This window comes from Selaginella moellendorffii, unplaced genomic scaffold, assembly GCF_000143415.4.
Source record: "Selaginella moellendorffii unplaced genomic scaffold, v1.0 SELMOscaffold_23, whole genome shotgun sequence".
Lineage (NCBI taxonomy): Eukaryota > Viridiplantae > Streptophyta > Lycopodiopsida > Selaginellales > Selaginellaceae > Selaginella > Selaginella moellendorffii.
The window spans coordinates 1,624,824-1,646,069 of record NW_003314284.1 but is presented as its reverse complement, the minus strand read 5'-3'; the positions used below and the strand labels follow the sequence as shown (position 1 = coordinate 1,646,069).

At 51.8% G+C, this 21,246-nt stretch overlaps 10 protein-coding genes across 10 annotated transcripts; 5 read left to right on the top strand and 5 right to left on the bottom strand.

Moving 5' to 3' along the window:
• The first annotated feature begins 25 nt into the window (after window positions 1–25).
• LOC9655995 (sulfate transporter 4.1, chloroplastic) lies at window positions 26–3,163 on the top strand. Its single transcript, XM_002974100.2, has 17 exons — window positions 26–497; window positions 560–608; window positions 680–893; window positions 949–1,117; window positions 1,176–1,241; window positions 1,294–1,401; window positions 1,457–1,564; window positions 1,620–1,685; window positions 1,733–1,793; window positions 1,844–1,971; window positions 2,027–2,068; window positions 2,123–2,239; window positions 2,290–2,341; window positions 2,399–2,537; window positions 2,617–2,705; window positions 2,749–2,825; window positions 2,885–3,163. The coding sequence occupies exons 1-17, from the start codon at window positions 261–263 to the stop codon at window positions 3,086–3,088; spliced, it is 1,926 nt and encodes a 641-aa protein (XP_002974146.1). The 5' UTR covers window positions 26–260; the 3' UTR covers window positions 3,089–3,163.
• Window positions 3,164–3,240: 77 nt separating this feature from the next.
• On the top strand, window positions 3,241–5,429 carry LOC112347613. The gene is made up of 3 exons (XM_024678725.1): window positions 3,241–3,578; window positions 3,637–5,283; window positions 5,373–5,429. Exons 1-3 carry the CDS (start codon window positions 3,426–3,428, stop codon window positions 5,427–5,429), a joined length of 1,857 nt encoding a protein of 618 aa, XP_024534493.1. The 5' UTR covers window positions 3,241–3,425.
• On the top strand, window positions 5,181–5,947 carry LOC112347677. The gene is made up of 2 exons (XM_024678966.1): window positions 5,181–5,636; window positions 5,692–5,947. Exons 1-2 carry the CDS (start codon window positions 5,435–5,437, stop codon window positions 5,865–5,867), a joined length of 378 nt encoding a protein of 125 aa, XP_024534734.1. The 5' UTR covers window positions 5,181–5,434; the 3' UTR covers window positions 5,868–5,947.
• Window positions 5,837–6,392, bottom strand: LOC9655994 (10 kDa chaperonin). The gene is made up of 3 exons (XM_002973892.2): window positions 6,234–6,392; window positions 6,038–6,174; window positions 5,837–5,978 (listed from the first exon to the last, which is right to left on the bottom strand). Exons 1-3 carry the CDS (start codon window positions 6,342–6,344, stop codon window positions 5,915–5,917), a joined length of 312 nt encoding a protein of 103 aa, XP_002973938.1. The 5' UTR covers window positions 6,345–6,392; the 3' UTR covers window positions 5,837–5,914.
• A 16-nt stretch (window positions 6,393–6,408) lies between these two features.
• LOC9657065 (pentatricopeptide repeat-containing protein At5g02860) lies at window positions 6,409–9,035 on the bottom strand. The gene has a single exon (XM_002973891.2). The coding sequence runs from the start codon at window positions 9,019–9,021 to the stop codon at window positions 6,550–6,552; it is 2,472 nt and encodes an 823-aa protein (XP_002973937.1). The 5' UTR covers window positions 9,022–9,035; the 3' UTR covers window positions 6,409–6,549.
• Window positions 9,036–9,100: 65 nt separating this feature from the next.
• Window positions 9,101–11,281, top strand: LOC9655993 (BUD13 homolog). Its single transcript, XM_024678956.1, has one exon. The coding sequence runs from the start codon at window positions 9,129–9,131 to the stop codon at window positions 11,163–11,165; it is 2,037 nt and encodes a 678-aa protein (XP_024534724.1). The 5' UTR covers window positions 9,101–9,128; the 3' UTR covers window positions 11,166–11,281.
• An 89-nt stretch (window positions 11,282–11,370) lies between these two features.
• On the bottom strand, window positions 11,371–12,962 carry LOC112347673 (pentatricopeptide repeat-containing protein At4g02750-like). The gene has a single exon (XM_024678957.1). It carries the CDS (start codon window positions 12,887–12,889, stop codon window positions 11,390–11,392), a length of 1,500 nt encoding a protein of 499 aa, XP_024534725.1. The 5' UTR covers window positions 12,890–12,962; the 3' UTR covers window positions 11,371–11,389.
• A 1,411-nt stretch (window positions 12,963–14,373) lies between these two features.
• On the bottom strand, window positions 14,374–16,333 carry LOC9657064 (non-specific phospholipase C1). The gene is made up of 3 exons (XM_024678765.1): window positions 14,997–16,333; window positions 14,765–14,941; window positions 14,374–14,709 (listed from the first exon to the last, which is right to left on the bottom strand). Exons 1-3 carry the CDS (start codon window positions 16,120–16,122, stop codon window positions 14,420–14,422), a joined length of 1,593 nt encoding a protein of 530 aa, XP_024534533.1. The 5' UTR covers window positions 16,123–16,333; the 3' UTR covers window positions 14,374–14,419.
• A 52-nt stretch (window positions 16,334–16,385) lies between these two features.
• Window positions 16,386–19,493, bottom strand: LOC112347625 (tonoplast dicarboxylate transporter-like). Its single transcript, XM_024678764.1, has 5 exons — window positions 18,342–19,493; window positions 17,705–17,841; window positions 17,339–17,456; window positions 16,677–17,069; window positions 16,386–16,568 (listed from the first exon to the last, which is right to left on the bottom strand). Exons 1-5 carry the CDS (start codon window positions 19,462–19,464, stop codon window positions 16,528–16,530), a joined length of 1,812 nt encoding a protein of 603 aa, XP_024534532.1. The 5' UTR covers window positions 19,465–19,493; the 3' UTR covers window positions 16,386–16,527.
• A 36-nt stretch (window positions 19,494–19,529) lies between these two features.
• LOC9657063 (40S ribosomal protein S10-1) lies at window positions 19,530–20,413 on the top strand. The gene is made up of 4 exons (XM_024678766.1): window positions 19,530–19,651; window positions 19,723–19,993; window positions 20,082–20,208; window positions 20,270–20,413. Exons 1-4 carry the CDS (start codon window positions 19,600–19,602, stop codon window positions 20,342–20,344), a joined length of 525 nt encoding a protein of 174 aa, XP_024534534.1. The 5' UTR covers window positions 19,530–19,599; the 3' UTR covers window positions 20,345–20,413.
• The last annotated feature ends 833 nt before the right edge of the window (window positions 20,414–21,246 follow it).

The following is a 21,246-nucleotide window of genomic DNA, read 5'->3' as shown; positions in this document are numbered from 1 at the left end:
TGACGATCCAGGAGGCGCAATGCGGTGCCGAGAGCACCGGCGCTTCTCGCATTCCGTGGAGCTCCTGGCGTCTGAGGTATCCGATCGCCGCCTCCGCGAGAGCTGCCTGGCGCATTGGCTCGCATCGCTTCTCCGTGTGATGATCCTGGTTTTCAATCTGATGCTCAGCTCCTCTATTTCGTTGAAAGGGTCCTAGTAAAGTCCAGCACGCGTCCTCTCAAGAACCCTAAGAGTTGTGGTCCAGGGTTTCCGAGCTGGAGATGCCGATCCGCGAGGATCTAGTGAGAGTTCTCCAGATCAAACACCCCACCAATAGCTCCAGCACCTCCAGCGGGTGCGACGACGCCAATTCCAGATGGAGCCAGCGATTGTGCTCGCGATTCAAGCTGGAATCGGTGCTTCCTTGTGTTTCTTGGATGTCGTCCTATCGAGTGCACGAGTATCTCAAGGACGATATTCTTGCTGGGATCACGATTGGAACCATGCTCATACCTCAGGTGCTTAGAGGTTCCCTTTTTTATCTCTTGTTTTTCTTTAGCTTGATCGATGTTTCTTATAGGCTATGTCGTATGCGAAGCTTGCCGGGCTACCTCCAATCTATGGACTTTGTAAGTTTTCTACCTTCGCGAGTGTTTTTTTTCTCTTTCGGTCTGTGCTTATGGTTTTCAATGTTTTCCAGACGCTGGCTTTGTCCCAAACTTGGCATATGGTGTCTTTGGTTCCTCTCGTCAGGTAGCAAATGGTCCAGTAGCTCTTGTGTCACTTCTTGTGTATAATGTTCTCTCGGGAATGGTCCCTCCGGAAGCTGAAAACTACACACAGCAATATGTGGCGCTTGCTGTTCTTTTGGCGTTAATGGTAGGCCTTCTGGAATGCACCATGGGAATTTTGAGGTAAACAATTTCTTGCCTCTTCTCTCAAGCTGTTAACTTCGTCTTGAATCCACAGGTTGGGTTGGCTTGTTCGTTTCATCAGTCACTCTGTTACCTCGGGGTTTACTTCGGCATCCGCGATCATAATCGGACTCTCACAGGCCAAGTATTTCCTCGGGTACAGTATTTCAAGGAGTACAAAGATTGTGCCTCTCCTTTGGAGTATTATGCAAGGGTACAAGGAGGTATACTTGTCCTTGTTGCTTGAGCCTTACTGTTTTATTTCCTTTTCCATGTATTCAGTTCCAGCCGATTCCGTTTCTGATGGGATGTCTTATGCTGTCAATTCTTCTTTCTATGAAACATGTGGTAAGCTGAGTTCTTCGTACTTGTCGGTCTTTAGTTTTCAACTTCTTTCCAGGGGAAAACAATGAAGCGGTTCAGATCTGTACGAGCAGCGGGGCCTTTGACGGCTGTTATAATCGGAACTGTTTTTGTTAAACTGTTCCGTCCGCCATCTATCAGTGTGGTAAGTATGCCTTTTCACAGCACCTGGTTCCTTTAGCTAATAAAATGTGTTTTAGATAGGGGAGATTCCCCAGGGGCTACCACAATTTTCTTTAGACTACGATTTCAAGGATGCCAAAGGATTGTTGTCAACCGCATTTGTAATAACTGGTGTAGCGATCTTGGTGAGTAGCTGGCACAAAAAAAAAAATACTGTCATTAACGTGACATTCTTCGCAGGAATCAGTTGCTATTGCTAAGACGCTTGCAGCAAAAAATGGATACGAGATTGATTCCAACCAGGAAGTAAGGATGTCCTCGTGTTATTGACTGATTGTGACAAATCTTTTCAGTTGTTTGGACTTGGTGTGGCAAACATACTGGGTTCATTGTTTCAATCGTATCCTACTACTGGTAAGTCTTATTTAAACTCTGAGCTTCGAACTAAAACCAATATAACGCAGGATCCTTCTCTAGATCTGCCGTCAATCATGACGCGGGCGCACACACCGGGTTATCGGGAATCGTCACGGGATTCATGATTGGTTGCGTGCTTCTGTTCTTAACTCCGCTTTTCTCAGATATTCCACAGGTTAGTAGACTGAAACATGCTACTAGTCTCCTCTTACCTCTTACCTCCTGTTCAGTGTGCTCTTGCGGCTATCGTTGTCTCCGCCGTGGCAGGATTGGTACGTTGCCATCACGCTTTGATAATTGTCATCGCTAATATGTTATGGATACAGGTTGATTACGATGAAGCAATATTTTTATGGAGAGTCAAGAAAAAGGATTTTTGTCTTTGGGTTGCGGCATTCGCCAACACACTATTTTTTGGTGTTGAAATTGGGGTGCTCATTGCGGTATGTGAATCCCTTTATATTCCTTCCTATTAACTCTCGCATAACTGCAGATTACGCTTTCATTGGTCTTTGTTATCTACGAGTCAGCAAATCCCCATATTGGTGAGGGAATTCTCCTTTTTCTTTCGCTGGACTGTCTTATCTTTTTGTTTCAATCAGCCATTCTGGGACGCCTCCCAGGAACGACAGTATACAGAAACGTGAGACAGTATGCAGACGCGTACACATACCATGGAATCGTCATTGTACGTATTGATGCCCCGATGTACTTCGCAAACATCAGTTTCATCAAAGACAGGTCACCCTCTCCTCTCTTTATCTTTTGTTAAAGCGTGTACGTGCTTTTCCTTCACTTTTGTTTCACGCACTTCTTGCAGGTTGAGGAAATATGAGCTGTGCTCTAAAGCCACAGCCAGCAGGGGCCTCAGGACCGAAGACATCCGCTTCGTCATCATCGAAATGTCTCGTAAGTTCTGACCGTCTATGGATGTTTCTAACGTTTGGAGCAGCTGTAACTTACGTCGACTCGACTGCTATTCATGCCATCAAGGAGCTCTACCTCGAGTACAAGTCGCGCAACATTCAGGTTTGTGAGAGTTCCTCAAGAGCTGGAGTGACCATGATAAAGTTCTTGGTTTTTTGTAGATGGCACTGTCCAATCCAAACGAGCAAGTCATGAAAACGTTGGATCGAGCAGGCATTCCCGAGCTGATTGGGCTCGAGTGGTACTTCGTGCGCGTTCATGATGCCGTCCAAGTTTGCCTCTCGCGCTTGCAAAAGGAAAACTATCCACGCCCAGATGGTGATGAAAGCGCTCCATTGATAATGGTACAGAGAAGAGGCGATTAAAGTGTGGTGTGTAAAGCATACCTTTTAGACTGCTGGCATATTCGATACGGACGGCCACGATCGCTTACAGAACCATCCCGTTTGCATTTCGAATGATGAACGCGCTGGATTTTAGGGTTCTTCGCAACGACGCCCAGCGCTCGTCGCTCTCGCCGCTCGCGGCTTGCTGCTTGCTGCTTGCTGCTCGCTGCTCGATTTGTGCAATGCTGTAGATCGCCACGATGCATTGGAGGGGATGTCAAAGGTAGTGGAGCTCCTGATCGATCGGCGCCAAAGCCATGAATTTTCGCACGCGCGACCGAGAATGTAGCCTCCCCGCTGCCGGATTTCGTTAGAGATGGAGGAAATCGAGCACGTCGTGCAGGTTTTCCGGGGGATGCACTTCAACGAGAGGGCGTTGGAGAGGAAGTATGCGATGGCCTTCACAGGGCCGATCGATCAGCTCTTTGACGACGAAAGCGTCAGGATTGCTGCCGCCAGAGCGCTAGAGGTATGTCTTCTTTCTTGCATTTCTTTCTCTTTTCTTAGTTTTCTTCTCTTCTTGGTAGAACAACGGAGGGGATTTGAGCGCAATCGGAGACAATGGCTACAGGGCCGTGATACATGAGCTCTTTCTTCTACAGAAGTGCGTCGAGAAGGATCCCATGCGTGTTGGTGTGCCGCGAGTAGAACTACCCAGCCCGCTAGCGAAGAAGGCGAAGGCTAATGCTTGGAGTTCTAGCCGACCCAAGCCTGGACAGCTATTGCTGGAAGCGGCTACTGAGAAGCTTGCGGCCACCGAGGACTCGAGAATCTGCAGCAATGTTTGTGACGAGAACTTTGCGTCCACTTCCGGCCGAGACGAGGAACTTCCGGAGTTCCCTCCTGGCTTTGAAGATTTTGGAAAGGTAATGCTGCTGCCAGTTCGTCAAGCTTATGACTGGGGGATTGTCGTCCAAGGCTGTGAGCTCTCGGAGTTGAAGGGGCTGCTCCATAGCAGATTGGAGATCGTTCCAGCGCCGGCCGATGAACTCGCCATTGTTTCGTGCGAGGACAGTGGTGGAGTTTTCAAGTTTGTGTCGGGCGTGGTGGCGGAGATGTTTTATGAGGCTTGCGTGACGAGTCCACCTGTGGTACAAGGGAGGGAGCTTTCCGTTCAGAGGCTGTACGCGCCGGCTGAGATTCCTTCCGTGGACTTCGCGTGGCGATCCTCGTCAACTTTGGTTTACTTTCGGGGAGACGGGGCCCGGAGCAGCCTCAAGCAGCACTTTGAGAAAGTTTTGCCGGAAAAAAACGTTGGAGAGGTGGTCCGATCGATGCATATCTTTCCGGAGGGATTTGACGCACTGGTGGAGCTGGAGTCGGACCTGGTAGCGGATCTATTCTTTTACCGGTGCGGCAAGAACAGGTGCTTGGAATGGGATTTCCTGGTCTGTCGTAGCAAGGTCATGCCACCGGACGACGAAGTGGAGCCCTTCATCGACGTAGTGTCCATACCTGACTTGAACTGGCCGATCAAGAGCATCAACCAGGCAGCGGACAGCAACAAGGTGCCACAGCCGGCATCCAAGAGGCTTGAGATTCGGCTTCTTCCCGATAGTGTCCAGGCCGTCAAGGCGAAAGATACTCAGGCTGCGGGTGAAACACAGTTGCCGGTCAGCGATTATGATACTCGGGCGCTCCGAGGCGATGGCAACTTGAAGACTGGCACTACTAAGGCTCCCCGTCCGACGAAAGGAAAAGAGATTCCGTTTCAACTTCGACTCATGCCTGCGAGCAAAAAGCTGGTGGTTCTCGAGGATGATAGAGCTTGTCTTGCAACGTTTTTCGAGACCCTTCTCCTGCGGAGAAAACCGGACGAGTGCTGTCAAGTCTGCAGTCCTCGGCCCAACATGTCGATCGTCAAGTGCAGCTCCGAAGCTGCGGCGGACGCCATCATGGATGCGTACGTCGAAGAGCCGCAGAAGTTTATCGTCGACGGCCAACCGCTTCAGGTCCTCCGAGACAGGTCTTACCATCGTCCCGGCGCGGTCAACAAAATGTATACCGTGGAGGACGAGGACCCAGGTGAAGTCAGCGTCTCGGGCCTTCCGGATCTCCCACCGCAGTTACTCAAGGCGGCTCTTCGCGAGCTCCTGGACAGGACGTTCGCGTCGGACTCATCCGTCAAAGAGCACGGAAACGGGCTGTTCAAGGAGTACCATCAGAAACACGGCGTGAGCTACATTAGCTTCTACACCGTGGCGACCACACTAGCGCTGCTTAAGCTCAGGCATCCCGTCACGCTTGGTGGCAAAGTTCTCAGCTTCGAGCATCACGGCCCCAAGAGAGCACCGGAGCGAGGCTGGAGCCACAAACTTGACAGGCATGGCCGGAGTCACGAGCATCACCAGCCAGGCTATTGGCATGGTAAAAGTCCAAGCCCAAAGGAAGGTGAGACATACTTTCGCCGTGCCAGGGGTCGTTCTACCGAAGAGAGGCAGCTCTGCATTGATCCTTCTCCTCAATACGATCCCGTCAACGAGAAGTTCCTCAGGTTTCATGAACCTCAGATTTTGGAAGGCGAGAGGTCAGTATCTCTGTTAAGAAACTCAAGCTTTGGTGTTCTTACTGTTTGATGGCAGGCATGGCCATCGTCGGAAGCGTTCCACCTGTATCGCATTCGAGGAACACTTCTATGATCACCGCCAGGTTACTTGGAAGAGGTAATCGATCGAGATTCGTGGTTTTGGATAAGAAAACTAACACAACTATGATCAGCCATGTAAATCTGAGTAAAAACTTTGCCAAGATGTTTTGATAAAATGTCTCGCACTGTCAAACACACCATAACATCGTTGGGTGTGATCACTTCTTAGAATCATCGTCCACGAGAATGCCCAGGAGCTCCTCCTCGCGATAGAGCGTATATCTGGACGAAGCAATCAAATCAAACATCTGTCGAGGGAAGGAAAGAATAAAACCACTCACTCTTTTTGGCCGAGCTTGACAACTTTGCCGCCGTGCTCGGGCAGGAGAACCTCGTCCCCTTCCTTGACGCAAAGAGGAATCATCTGCCCGTCCCGGAGGCGCCGCTTCCCAGTGGCAATCACTGTTCCCGAATTGTACTGCGCAACAATGGCCAAATCTCACACAAAAAGGAGGAAGAATCGAGCAACCACTCTACCTTGGTCAGTGAATCCGGCAGCAAGACCCCGCCCATCGACGCCGCCGGAGGAATAAACTTCTCCACGAGCACTCTGTCGAGAAGGGGAGCGAGCTTCGCGAAAGCCGCCATCGTCAACAAACCCTAAAATCCCGGCTTCGTCTAAAACCCTGGAAAGAGTTTTCTAGAACCCAGATTCTATCAAATAAAGGTATATTCCATTAAACCTTAGATGAGCTTATCTACAGAAAAATCTCCCCGTCAAAACTCGTCTCCTTCGACCAGAGATTGCTCACTCTCCTCGATCGCTTTGGCGGCCGATGGATCGATCGGCCAATCACGCCGGATGGAACTCGTGGATGTTCTTAGCAGGATCCAGCTCTTTGATCATCTCGATCGGCCTTCCACCACCATCACCGCCTGGCTTCTTCCTCGAAGGCGAAGCGTTCCTGTTGTATCCATCCAGGAGGGCCTTGAAAGTTATCTGCGTCGGCTGGCAGCCATGCTCGGTCATGTACTCGATCACGCTCAGCGCCTCCTTGTACAGCCCCAAGCTCGAGTAGCTCCCCACCAGCGTGTTGAAAGTGAAGTTGTCCGGCCTCACGCGAGCAGCCACCATGTCTCCAAACACCCGGGCCGCGTCGTCCATCCTGCCGTGCTTGGTGTACGAGTAGAGCAGCGTGTTGTAAGTGATCAAGTTGGGAGCTTTGCCTGCTCTTCGCATCTCGCTCATCACCTCCTCGGCTTTGTAGTACATCCCTTCCCGTCCATACATGCTCATCAAGCAGTTGTAGGTCACGCCGTCGGGCTTGAGCTGCGCCTTCCGGATCTCTTCCAGGAGTTTCACCGCGCGCTCGATCCACCCCCGCTTGGCGCACATCGAGATCATGGCGTTGAAGACTTTGATGTCCGGCGAGTGGCCGTTGTCGTAGAGCTGGTTGAGCGCGAGCTGGGCCTCGTTGTCCATGCCACACTTGCAGTAGGCGAGCACGAACGTCTTGCACAGGATGCCGCTCAGTGGCTGCTTGGCCGACTTCTCCAGCTCGTCGATGTACTTCCGCAGCTGGAAGAACTGGCCGCTGTTGGCGTACGAGTGGATGAGCCCGGCGTGGCAAGCGTCGCTCAGCTGGAGCCCGGCCTCGGCCATCTCCTGCGAGACTTTCTCGCACTGCTGCCACCGTCCTTCCCGAGCGAGCGAGGCCATGAGTGCGGCGAAAGTCGGCACTGTTGGCTGCAATCCTGTCCTGAGTAGTCCCTTGTAGATGTCCACCGAGTAGTCGACGTAGCCACACCTGCCGTAGCACTCTATCAGGATGTTGAAAGTGTCCACCCCTGGCATGTATCCCGCTCTCTTCATCTCCCTGAAGACGTTGGACACCTCCGTGAGCATCCCGCAGTTGCCAAACGACTTGAGCAGCGAGTTCCAAGTCACCAGGTCCGGGGTGCAGTTCTTCTCTTGCATGAACTTGAAAACTTTCATCATGTCGTCCAGCTTCTCCATCCGGCCGTAGATGTCGATCAAGATGTTGTAAGTCACGATGTTGGGCGTGCAGTTCGTCTTTCTCATCTCCGTGAACGTCTCCAGAGCCTTCTCATACCGCTCCGCACGGTTGAAAGCCGAGATGAGAGTGCAGTACGTGAACTCGTCCGGACACAGGCCTTTGGAGAGCAGGCTCTTCTTCAGAGCGGCCGCCTCGTCGCAAAGCCCGGCTCTGGCGTAGGCCGCAATGAGCTCGTTGTAAGTCACGATGTTTGGAGAGATCCCGGCGGCCTCCATCTCGACGAGCAACTCCGAGGCCTCCTTGTGCATGCCGCCCTTCCCATAGACGTCGAGCAGCGCGTTGTAAGTCACACGGTTTGGACAACAGCCGGCTTCCTTCATCTCCTGGAAGAGTCGTAGCGCTTCCTGGCAGTGGCTGTTCTGGATGCACGCCGTGATCATGGTGTTGTACGTGTAGTCGTCGGGAGAGATCTCGAGATCTTTCATCTCCTGGAAGAGCGACTGAATCCTGTCCCACGAGTCCCCTCTTTTACCGTAGAGGTCCAGCATCACGTTGTAAGTCACCGCATTCCCTCGCTGGCCTTCTCGTTGCATGGTCTCGAAGAGAGTGATGCCTTCGTCGAATCGCCGGGCTCTCGAGAGGATGCTGATGAGCGAGGTGTAAGCGTACACGTCCAGACTGTAGCTCTCGTCCTGCTTGAGGCTCTCGAAGAGCTCCAGGGCCGCGGGGAGCTGTTCATGGTTGCCCAAGACGCTGAGGATGGACGCGGTGGCGACGCCCCGGAGCTTGAAGCAGTCGTGTTTCCTGATCCATTCGAAGACTTCCAGCGCCTTCTTCCACTTTCCCTGGCGTCCCAGCGCCTTGACAAAGTAGACGAGCTCGGAATCCGTGAGGACGAGCTCGCCGGCGATGAATTCCAGCAGCTCCGTGGCGTCGGAAGAATCCTCCTGCTTAGAGATTGATGCGAGCAGCGAATGCGCCGCCTCCGACACGTCGCAGGGCTTGCCCTCCGGAGGATAGCGCGCCAGGGCGCCCAGCCGTTGCTTCGGCAGGGGAAATCTTCGCTCGCTACCAGCGCTGCCACTGCCGCTGCTGCCGAAGATCGCTTCCAGGCTCTGGGATGGAAGAAGAGCAGCCTCAGGAGGAGACTTGTCCGAGACTTTCAATCTCACTGCCGCGGCCGCCTCCTCGATCGAAGAAGGGGAGGAGATTCTTACCGGAGCGATCGGCGCTGGAGCAAGCTCTGGAATGTGCTGCCCCGCGGCCGAGCAGCGACAGGAAGAGCCGATCGCCGAGACGAACGCCATAGCCGCGCGCTACATTTGATTTCCCTTAGGGTTTATCATAAGGGTTTAAAAACTAGTTCTAGGGCTTCAAGAACTAGGGTTCCTGGGAGGTGAGTTCCAGAGTAGAAATGGAGGCGTATCTCAGCAAGCGCTATGGCGCCGTGAAGGACAGCTTCGATCTCAAGCCCAAGAAGGCGAAGAAGAAGAAGAAGGATCCGGCACCGGCGAGCGCGGGTAAGGGCAAATTCCAGGGCGTGATGATCGTGGACGACGACGCAGAGTGGCAGAAGAAGCTCAACGATTCCGACGAGGGCGAGGAGGAGGCCCCGACGATCGTGGAGGAGGACGACGAGGTAACGCGGGCCAAGCGAATGGAGCTCCTGCGGCGAAGGACTTATCTCGCCATTGGCGACGATGGCAGCGGCTGGGTGGATGTTACTTCAGGGAAGAAATGCGCGGACGATTTGTCTCCGGCTCGGGGCCCTCGCCGGGCTCGTCTGGACACGCCGGATCATTCTCCAGCTCGGGAAGATCTATCTCCCCCTCGCCGGACTCGTCAGGACACACCAGACGGAACTCCAGCTCGTGAAGATTTATCTCCTCCTCGCCGCTCTCGATCTCGTGAAGACTTGTCTCCTCCACGACGAAGGCGCGACCAGGAGGACCTAACACCACCTCGACGTACTCGTCAGGACACTCCAGATTTGTCTCCAGCACGACGGTCTCGAGGTGGTGGATCTCCTGCTCGGAGTGGAGACGAGGATTTATCGCCACCTCGTAGAAGCGAAGCCGACTTAACGGACTTATCTCCTCCTCGTCGAAGCAGGCAACAAGATTTATCTCCTCTTCGGCGGAGAGACGCATCAGAGAGTCCTCCTCGTCGAAGAAGGAGCCAAGCAGAGGCAGAAGATTTATCTCCGCCACGGAGGCGGCGGCGGCGGTCTGAGAGTCCTCGTGGAAGAAACCAGGCAGAAGAAGTAGTAGATTTATCTCCCCCCCGTCGGAGACAGCGGAGAGACACCGAGGACTTATCCCCGCCACGCCGGAGCAAAGCTGGCGGCGACGACTTATCTCCACCCCGTCGTAGGCAGCGGACAGACACTGAGGACTTATCCCCGCCACGCCGAAGGAGTGGAAGCGACTTATCTCCTCGTCGCAAAGCTGGCGGCGGTGACTTATCTCCACCCCGTCACAGGCCACGGACAGACACATCTCCACCCCGTCGCAGGGAGGACTTGTCTCCTCCTCGCCGGAGGAATGGAAGCGACTTATCTCCGCGTCGTCGCAAAGCTGGCGGCAGTGACTTATCTCCACCCCGTCGCAGGCAGCGGACAGACACCGAGGACTTATCTCCGCCTCGCCGGAAGAGTGGAAGGGATTTATCTCCTCGTCGCAAAGGTGGCGGCGGGGACTTATCTCCACCTCGTCGAAGCCGGGGAGAAGATCTATCTCCGCCTCGTCGTCGGAGCACCAGCGACCTCTCACCACCACGGCGTGGCCGGGTTGACGACGCCTCGGACAAGGCCAAGGCCGGGCTCAAGACAGGCTCGGAGCTCCGGCACGAGATAACCGAGAAGCAGTCCCAGGACGCGAGGAGATTCAAGCAGCTCGACTCGACGCTCACGGGGCGTGGTGCCGAGACGGTATACAGGGACAAGCACGGGCGGAGGCTGGCGGGGCTGGAGGAGCTGATGAAGCAGCAGAAAGGCCCTGCCAAGGAGCCGGAGAAGCCGCTCGAGTGGGGGACGGGGCTGGCGCAGAAGAGGGAGGCCGAGAAGCGGCGGGAGGAGATCGAGGCCGAGAAAGACAAGCCTTTTGCTCGCAGCAAGGACGATCTGGACGCCATCTACAAGAACAGAGTGCGCTGGGGGGATCCCATGGCTCATCTGGTGAAGCAGACGGACGAGGTACTGCTGGGGCTGGAAGACTTTGGCAGGAGCGACAAGATGAGGGAGTCCGGGTTTAACGTTCCGCAGGGAGTGCCGGCCCATAGCTGGCTCAAGCGCGGCCACGCCGCGACGCCAAACCGGTATAACATCCGGCCGGGGAGGCACTGGGATGGCGTGGATCGCAGCAATGGGTTTGAGGAGAAGCTGTTCAAGCAGCAGAACGAGAAGAAGGCGATGGTGGACACGGCGTATCTGTGGTCTGTTGCGGATATGTGACTGTACCAAACCAATGGAATATGCTTGAATATTTTGGGATGTTTAACCATCTGACGGTTGTTATTCATTTAGATTAATTTTGTATTTATAAAACACTTTCTGGTATATTTTAATTTTATTCTACCATTTAATGGTTGTTTTATAATTATCAATTCAATGAACGAGTCCGAAAGTGAGTCCAAGGAGTCTAAGATGTCACAGCAAATTTTAGAAAAAAATATTTTTTAAATTTTGTAACCTTGGCTTGAAGCTAGAACAAGTGCGCCAACATTCTGGCGATCAATCTCCAAAATCCTCTTTGTGGCCCGCACGCCTCTTTCCTGATTGAGGGTTCGACCACGGGCGCATGCGCCCAGCAGGCATCGCCAGTCCACCACCTCGGGCTTGTACGGCATGCTCGTGATGAGCTCCTCGCTCTCCTCGAGCCGGCCCAGCCGCGCAAGCAAATCAATCACGCTGCAGTAGTGCTGCTTGTATGGCCTGACTGAGTAGTCCGCCACCATCGATCGAAAGCACGCAATGCTGGGCTCAATCTCGCCACCGTGGCTGGATGCGAGCAGCACACACGCAAACGCCATCTCGTCCGGGAGATGGATCATTGTCATGGCAAGAAAGAGGTCGATCGCGGCGGTGGCGCGGCCGTTGTGGGCGTAGGCCGCCAGAAGCGAGTTCCAGGCCACCGGCTGGAGCTCGGGGATGCGATCGAAGAGTGCCCTGGATGCCGCGAGCTGCCCGTTTTGGGCATATGCCGAGAGCATTGTGTTCCAGAGGATTGGGTCGCGGTGATCCATGGCATCGAAGAGCTCCTTGGCTCGATCCAGATCGCCGCTATTGGCATGCGCGCACAGGATCGCGGTCCAGGAGACCAGGTCGCGCTCGGGCATGGCGTCCAGGGCGCGGGATGCGTGGGGAAGATCACCGGCCTGGGCGTATGCACCAAGGATCGCGTTCCACAGGATTAGATCTCTCTCTGGAGCGCAATCAAAGATGTGTTGAGCTTGCTCGAGTCTATTTTGTTGCGAAAGCGCGTAGAGAATCGAGGTAAAAGATACAAGGTTGTGCTCGGGCATGGAATCAAATACTTTCTTTGCTTTATCCAGATGCCCATTCTGGGCATACGCGGATAAGAGACCATTCCAAGATATGAGCTCCCTCTCCTCCATCAATGCAAACGTTTTACTTGCGGAACCCACGTCACCATTGCGTGCGAAGCCTGATAGCATTGCGCTCCAGGTGACAAGATTTTGCTCCGGCATGGATTCGAAGACAATCTTTGCCTGATCCAGATGCCCGTGCCGGGAAAATGCGGTGAGCAGCGCGGTCCAGGAGATAAGATCAACCTCCGGCATCGAGTCAAAGAGCATCTTCGATTCCTTGAAGCTGCCGTGGCGGGAGTAGACGCACAGCATCACGGTGGAGGCGATGAGGCTCCAGTCCGGCATGGCGTCGAAGATCTGCTTGGCGACCTCGAGATGCCCGACTCGGGCATACGCTCCCAGCATGAGCACCCAGGTGAAGTGGTCCTTGGCCGTGATCCCATCGAAGACACGCCGTGCCTCGCTGACGCTGCCGCAGCGGCCATACATCTCGATGAGCAGATTTTCCAGATGGGCGTCGCAGTCGATTGCTAGCGATTGGCAGAGGCGCGAATGGAGTTCCCTTGCTGCAGGCAGGCTGCTGCATGATTTGATCCGCCGGACGAGTGCGTTTCGATCTGGGCGCATTGGTCCATACTTTAGTTAAAGAAGTGCTCTCTGTTAGTCTCCTTGACATGTACGTGCATGGGTCGCCACCCAAACGCGGACGTCATTCAAAAGATCGTTTTGGTCATTCCAGTTCATTTCAATAGTATATCCAAATGTTATCATTAGAACCTTGCTCTTTAATCATATTTTACCACTCATCCAGACAGGGGCATTTGTGTCATTTAACAATGAACTACATATGCATATAGTTAGTATCGTTAGAGAATAAATGTATAATTTATTATAAATTGGGCTTATGAGGACCAAGTGTATAGCTATAATGTCATATACTAATATTAACCATAGAGTTAGTTTTCAATCTGGACTATTCACTTTTGTACATAAGCTAGGGTTTTTAGGTTAATTGTGCAATAAATGTCTATGCAATTTCTCAGCAATTGAATTAATATGTATAGAGATTATATATATACAAATTTTTATAACCACACATAATTGAATTTACAATTGCTTGCTTTAATAAATAACAATGCTAATAATTCTAATTAAAGCTATCTTGTTTTTAGAGTTAGTTTATGGTAGGTGGCCGTCAAAAGTACATTGGGGAATTAATAATACACTATTAGAGAATGAAGTTAGAAGAATTGTTGAGAATGGATTTTTAAGTATTGAACAACGAATTGATAGATTCAATAATAATTATTCAGCTAATTATGAGGATTGGGAATCTATAAATTTTGGTAGAGGGTCTGCTCTGATTTTATTTGAACGAATGATTGGAAACCCACCAAATTGTCTAGTAGGTGATGTATCTAATTCTAAAATTAGTGGTAGTACAATTAGATCTGGAATACAGTATATAAAAAGAACATATAAAAATCAAATTACCAATGCATGTTCTAGCATGTGTGATATTACAAGTCGTAATTATAGACTTAGATATATTATTGATGAATGGTGGAATAATACTAATATACAAAATGATTTTGAAATTACTCTTACAAATCCCTTAGCTTATTTGGATTATAAAAATTGTGATGTTACTCATAGTACGTTATATGCTGGATTTCCTAGAGATCATTTATTAACTTCTCACTTTTTAATATCTCCAAATGGTAAAAATATACTTTATATATCATCTGATTGTAAACTTTTATTATACTCTGGAAGGAATAATATATGGATATCTAAAAATTCAAGAACTTATCAAGGATTTTGTAAACTTCTGTTGAAAAAAAATGGCAATCTTATATTATATTCAGCATTAGAAGAAAAAATATGGTCTATTGATAAATTTTGTTCTAAATTATCTCATTGTAAGTTTATTACATTTTTAACAGTCCAGAATGATTGTAATCTTGTAATATATTCATCTAAACCATCAAAAGAAATATGGTGGGCAACAAATACTCATACCCATCGTCTTTGTATCAAATGAATATTTGAATTAATTGTCAAGAACAACTATTTGATTTACTGTCAAATTTACAGCTTTTAATCGATCCTTGAAAACTACATAATTAACAATTGTTTAATTCCATTGTTTTGATTTTACACTGTCGATTTTCTAATATTCACATCCAACATCGTCGTGTCGTCCGCTTGTCCTCCCGATTTGAGAGCAAGCCGACCTTCATCCAAGAACTTCCTCACCGCGCTTTCTACGTAATTGTTCGCTTGCCGGACGCTCATCCCCTTCCCGAAATTCGGGTAGCCATTCAACCGATGGTCGCCGTTGAGCTGCGACGCCAGCTGAACCAGCTCTTCCTGGAACTCGGTCAGCTTCGCGTCCTCATCCACTGCCCTGTGACGAAGCGACCAAGGAGGCGTTGGAAGCGTCTCTGAAAAGAAGCTCACAGTAAGAATAAAATCCACTTGTCTCTCACGAATTTCTACCTGGACAATCGGTTCTGGGGCTGCTGCGACCAGAGACAACGCTCTCGAAAGTCCCCGCCCAGGCATCTCTCTTCGTCAGAAAGTCCGACTTGAGATCAAAAAGTTTCTTGATAGTCGCTGCCAGTGACGAGTGCTCGAACTGTGAAGTAGGCGTCGGGCCATTTGGCTCATGGACAACTGCAAAGGGCCAGAAGAAAAACTAAGTGGATGACAACGATAAAACAAAGAGTACCTGTTCCTTTCTCGATCCAAGGCGACACCATGATCGTCGGCACACGAACTCCAAGCCTGTCGAAATCAAAGAAGCCAGGCTCCGGTCCCAAAACACCATCGGGATTCGGGACTCCAACGTTTGGAGTCGGGACGTGGTCGTAGAACCCGCCATGCTCGTCGTAAGTTATCACGAACAACACCTCGTTCCACTGCGGGCTGCTGCGCAGCGCCTCGTAAACCTCCTTGACGAGCTTCTGGCCCTCGGAGACGTCGTGCGAGGGATGATCGTCATTGGCGGGAGTGAGATCCAGATCAAAGTAGCGCTGCTCGATGACCGCCACGTTTGGAAGCATCCCGAGACGGGCATGGAGCTTGAAGGCCGCGCGGTAGCTGTGGTACTTGGTCAGGTACTTGAGCTTGCGCAAGTTCTTGAAGAACAGGCAAGCCGGGATGTTCTGGTAGTAGATCCCGAACGAGAGACCGTCCTCGTCCAAGGAATCGTAGATGGTCTTTTGCGGGAATCCTTTCACCAGGTCCTTCTTCACGTTGCTAATCTCCCCATAAGAGGTGGCCGAGTGGACGTAGAGCCGGTTGGGCTGCGTGGACGTCGGCGTGGACGCAAACCACCGATCAAACACTGCAAACTCCATCGCCAGAGCTGTGTAGACTGGGACGAGCTCCGGGCGGAAGCCTTTCATCACCGTCTCGGAGAAGCCCTCCACCATGCTCTCGGCCTGCTGCGCGAATCCATTCATGGGCGGGGGGATCGCGGAGGTGTCGTTGGAGCCGAAGACCTGCTCGGTGATGGCCTGGAACGAATGCCCGGGGTCGGGGTCCACGAATTCGGCCGTGTCGGCGACGAAGATTTTTCGCGACGCGGGATCGGTGGTGGAGAGGGGATTGGACTCGTTGCCCTGGAGCCCGTCAATCTCCGGGTTGAGCTTCTTGAGCCAGCCCAGCATATGATCGAAGGAGCGATTCTCCATCACCAGCACCACCACGGTCTTGATGGGGCCGGAGATTTTCTTCTTCTGCCTCCACCCGAGCTGCTGCTGCCACTGCTGCTGGTGCGCGAGGCAGAGATTCCAGGAGAGGAGAAGCCACAGCACCACAATCTTGGACGCGCTGACCGCTGGAATCGCCATCGCTGGCTCTCCAGTCGATCTTGCTACACGGAGAGAAGAGAGATTAGGGCTCTTACTGGAATCCTGCTGCTGTGCCGATTGGAATGGCGATCGGTGGAGCTAGAAAGATCGCCCGCCCGTACGAATGACCGTCGCAGTGCTCCGCGAAGATACCTCCCACTTACAAACAGTGAAGCACGGCACCATCGCCCATTTCCCCTCTTCTTCTCCGCCAACGACACAGCCGCCCAAGGAAGTGCTCTGGCCACTAAAATGCGGAAGCGTAACGGAAGGCAATTCTATTACGTAATGTCCAGGTCGCCGGCGAAAAGCGCAAGCGACCGGGAGCAGCCGGTCGCAGGGGCTGCCACCTAACATGTCGTACAGCATATGTGATGCTATATACTTTGATTCGTATAAACTCTCTCACTTTGAAAGTGGCTGATTGAGTCCAAACACGAGAGCTCCTGTACGAGAGATACAAAGCACATGGTCAGAAAAAATTCGCGAGAAAACGAAAGAGAAAAAGTGCGCAAAAAAGCTAACGAAAAGATCAAATAAAATAAAAATCTTACCGAGAGTTGGCATGAGAATCGAGATAGCGACGAGGCCAAAGAGTTTGAGCACCAGTCCCATGGTTAAAGTATCAACGATTCTCAAGTAGCCTGTGGAGAAGGCGATGGCATTTGGAGGAGTGGCGATCGGGAGCATGAACGCGAAGGATGCCGTGATGGTGCCCGTGAGCATCATGTAGAGGGGGTGGATTCCAATGGAGAGCGCGATGTCGGCGAGCAGCGGGAGAAAGATGGTGGCGGTGGCGTTGTTGGACGTAAACTCGGTGGTGATGCTCACGAGCAGCCCGGCCGCCGGGGCGACGAGCAAGTATGGAGCCGAGTTGAGGAAGCCCATGTTTTGAGTCATCCACGCGGACAATCCACTCGTCTCGATCCCCTCCGCGAGAGCAAAGCCTGAGAGATAAGAAAAGAAGAAGCTTTAGATCGATGATCAAAGCGAGGACTCTACGTCTATGGATTATAACAAGTTCTGTGAAGAGAGCCTTTTGCTAGTCAGCTCAACGTACCGCGCGTTCTCTCATCTGTGAGATAGAGATTGGGATCATCGCGGTTGAAGCTTGATCACCGCGATCATAGTCACCATGACTATGGTTTCGATTCGGAAGGTTAGTTCTCTCCAGTTCTAAGTTATGACTTAGAGTCAGGCTTAAAACAGGGCTTACCGCCACCCAGGAGCAAGACAATATCCCACGGAAGTTTCTTGCAGCTAGGCCAATCCATGAGCATTTCTCCAGGAGCGAGCTTGTTGGGGATGACGAAAAGAAGCGTGGCCACCAAAATCTGATCGATCCAGCAAACGGGACAAACGAGGAGTCAGCTTTCACGAGAACACGCTTTCCTTGGATTCGACCGGGAACCACAAAAACAAAAGCGAGAAAAAGAAAGAGAGAAATATCATAGCAGCCAGCAGCAAGACCCCACACCAACAACACGCCACGGATCGATAGAGATTGGAATGAGAAAAGAAAAAGTGGAAGAAAAGGGAAGAGGTGCCGGCGGCAACTAGAGAGTTTGAGCTGATTACTTACGCTGACACTGCCATCGCCAACGTAGCCATCGAAGAGCTGACCCCATCCTCCCACAGTTCCAAGTGACCGCGTCAGCCACAATGCGGCCAATATGACGAACAGGCTTAGCACCGAGGCCTCGGCAAAGCTTGTAGGCCCTGCAGCGTTGAAACGACGATTAGAGTACGATCAGAAAATAATATAAGCTGGGAAGGTAATATCTTGATACTAGACAATTGCAAGCCGCCGAAGCAGTGATGTTTATGCCGGATCTGCACAAGGACACGCGGCATCGAAGCATACGTACCATGCATTGAAGAAAGACCAGACGCGACAAGTGATGCTACACGGGAGAAGGAAACAAAACAAACAAGAGAGTCTTGAATGCAAAAGCCCCAGCTTTGAGAGAATCATCAAAGTGTGGAAAGCGAAGAGCATGAGAACGCTTCCAATTGGGATGAAAGGGATGAGCTCAAAGGAATATAAACTCTCAGAGAAAGTGGGATGAAGCTGCGAAGAAGAAAGAGAAAACGACTCGAAACAAACTCAAGCAACGCCAAAACCGTGACTTCGTATGCAAGAACACAACGCCGTCGAAAGAGGAACAAGGAAACAATGCCTGATCCGAAAAGAAAGACATCGATCAGAGAATGCTTACCGAGAGAAGTATACTCCTCCTCGATGCTAGCGCGGTTGAGCGAGTGAGAGATGGCCGGAACAGCTGCGGCCCGGCAGTAGCGAAGGCACAGCATCCCCCAGCAAAAGATCAGCAAGCACAGCGCCAAGGGGAAGCCAAACAAGAACCACTGCAAGTAAGTCACGGGAGCGGCCGATGGAAACTCCCGGCTCCACATCCCCGAGAGTATCATATTGGTGCTCGACCCGGTGAGCGTCGCGAGGCCCCCGATGGTCACCGAGAACATAATCGCCATCACCACCGCGCGGCCAAAGTTGGCGATGTGCGCCACCTCCGCCGCGACCTCCTCCTTGTTCATCAAGAGATGGATGTTGAAGTCGCGGGAGAAGAAGGAGTTTTGCTTGGACAGCCTCGAGGAGTTGTTGTTCTTGCGATCGTCATCCTCGGCCCCCCCGGCGGGCGATAGAGGAGGAAGGTTGCCGGATGGAATGGAAGGGACCGATTCGAGGCGCTGGACGTCCTCGGCTCCACAGGTCGGGCACAGCGAGTGGGACTGGATGTAGGAGATATGGCCGCTCTCGAGCTTGTGAAGAACACCGATTGACATGGGGACCATCATGATCGCGGCGGCGGTGTTGGAGATCCACATCGAGACGAATGCCGGGCCTGCGCAGAATCCCAGCAGCACCAGCCGGGGATCCATCTTGGATCCGCCGAAGAAGAGGAGCATCCGGAGCGCGAGGCGGCGATGGACCTGGTAGCGCTCCACCGCGAGCGCGAGGACGAAGGAGCCGATGAAGATGGTGATGGTGTCGTTCATGTAGCTCATGGCGACGTCGTCGGCGCTGGCGAGCTCCATGGCCGGGAGGAGGCAGAGGGGCGCCAGCGACGTGATCGCGATCGGGATGGCCTCGCTCACCCACCAGATGCAGATCCAGGCCAGGATCGCCAGCATTCGCGACGCGGGGCCGCCGCGATCGCCGTGAATCTTGACGCAGAGGAGGATGAGCAGCGCGGCCAGGGGGCCGAGCGCGATGGAGATTGCGCGCTTGTAGGCGGTGAGAATTCTCCACGCTCTGAGAAGCCCAATTGCGCGTTGCCCCTGCTGCTGCCCGAGTAGCGGCTCCTCGCTGGGATCCTCCATAGCCAGAGAAATTCACGGAGCTTTTTATAACTGTTATAAACCTAGGGTTCCTGGGGGGCTTTTAGGGTTCTTGTGTGGTTTGTGTGGCCGGCCCTAGATAGCGGCGCTTGCGCGGAGGCTGGAGGAGGCGCCGCGATGTTGATCTCCAAGAAGAACCGCGTGGAGGTGTACAAGTACCTGTTCAAAGGTGAGGGGATCTAGCTCGCGCATTTCTCCCTTTTTTCTAATCCGAGATTTCTCCCCAATTGTTCGGCGCAGAGGGCGTCCTCTACGCCAAGAAGGACTACAATCTCCCCAAGCACCCGGAGATCGATGTCCCCAATCTCCAGGTGATCAAGCTCATGCAGAGCTTCAAGTCCAAGGAGTATGTCAAGGAATCGTTCGCGTGGACGTACTACTACTGGTACCTCACCAACGATGGCATCGAGTACTTGCGGACGTTCTTGAATCTCCCGTCGGAGATTGTGCCCGCGACGCTCAAGAAATCCGCGAGGCCACCTGGGCGTCCCATGCCCCAGCAGCCCCCGAGGTTCGTTTTTTCTCTTTGTTTCTCTTAGAGTTTATGGTAGTTCTCTTTCTAGTTCGAAGTTCTAAGCTTTTCTCCCTGTTGTTTTCAGAGGTCCTCCACGATACGAGGGCGACCGGCCGAGGTTTGGCGATCGTGAGGGCTACAGAAGCGGCCCTCGAGGAGGAGGATTCGGGGACAAGGGAGGAGTTCCACCAGAATTCCAACCTTCTTTCAGGGTACGGTCGATTTCTTTCTTTGTGGTTTCGTGGCTGATTCGGGTGTGATTGTGGGTAGCAGGGGCCGAGAACTGGGTTTGGACGCGGTGGTGGTGGCTTCGGAGGGCCCAGTGCTCCTGGTGCTCTTGCGGAGTAGAGAGTTTGGTTTTTGTTGTGAATGCGCGAGCCTATATCACTAATTTGAAGTGGAACTTTTCTCTCTTTTGTGAAATTTAAAGAACATAGGCCGTGATCAGTAACCCAATGCTAAAAAGGCTTGGCTTATTACGTTTTCGATCATCTTAATTCCATTCTAATGTTATTATCCAAACTTGAAAGAAATGGCGGAGAGTGCGTCTATGGCGACTGATCCAAAGCCTGGAAGATCGACATCGGCTGTTCTGCGTTTGATTTGGTTTGTGTGGATCTGACCTTTTCGCGTGCACCATAGGATAATCGTCTTTGCTCTTATTCTCTCTCTTGCTCTTCACGTTGTTTATCAGGCGCAGCTAAGCAGCAAGAAGAAGAGATTGGCACAGTCACGAAGGAAGGCACAGGATTCTTCCGATGGGAACTCCAGTGTTCTTTTCTTCTGTCTCTTCCAGGATTTCTCGTTTCTCATCTTTTTTCCTTTCTGTTTTTCACGCAGTGTGTAAACATCTAAACAAGATGAAGTGGTTGGAATGGCAGTAGAAATGCTGGGGATGAAGATGGTGAACGAACTTGTGAAAGAGGCTTTTTCTCTCTTTTCTGAATAGAGGGACTAACTAGGCTTTCTTTCTTCTCTTAAGGTAGACAATATTGAGAAAAATGGTGGCCAAATGACACAGGGTGGCTCACGAAGGTGTACACCAGGTGGAGTACTGTTAAATCTGCTGAAGCTGTGGCTAGAGCCGGATCGATACAAGACAATTATCTCCAGCTCAAGAGTAACCTCTCCTCAATCTATCTCCTAGAAATGTTTCTAGAGTTTCTGAGTAAGTTCCAATGGCAAAAGCAGTGGAATTTGTAAAGTGCAGGAGGGAAATGGACAAGAATGAAGAAAGCACAGAAATTTTT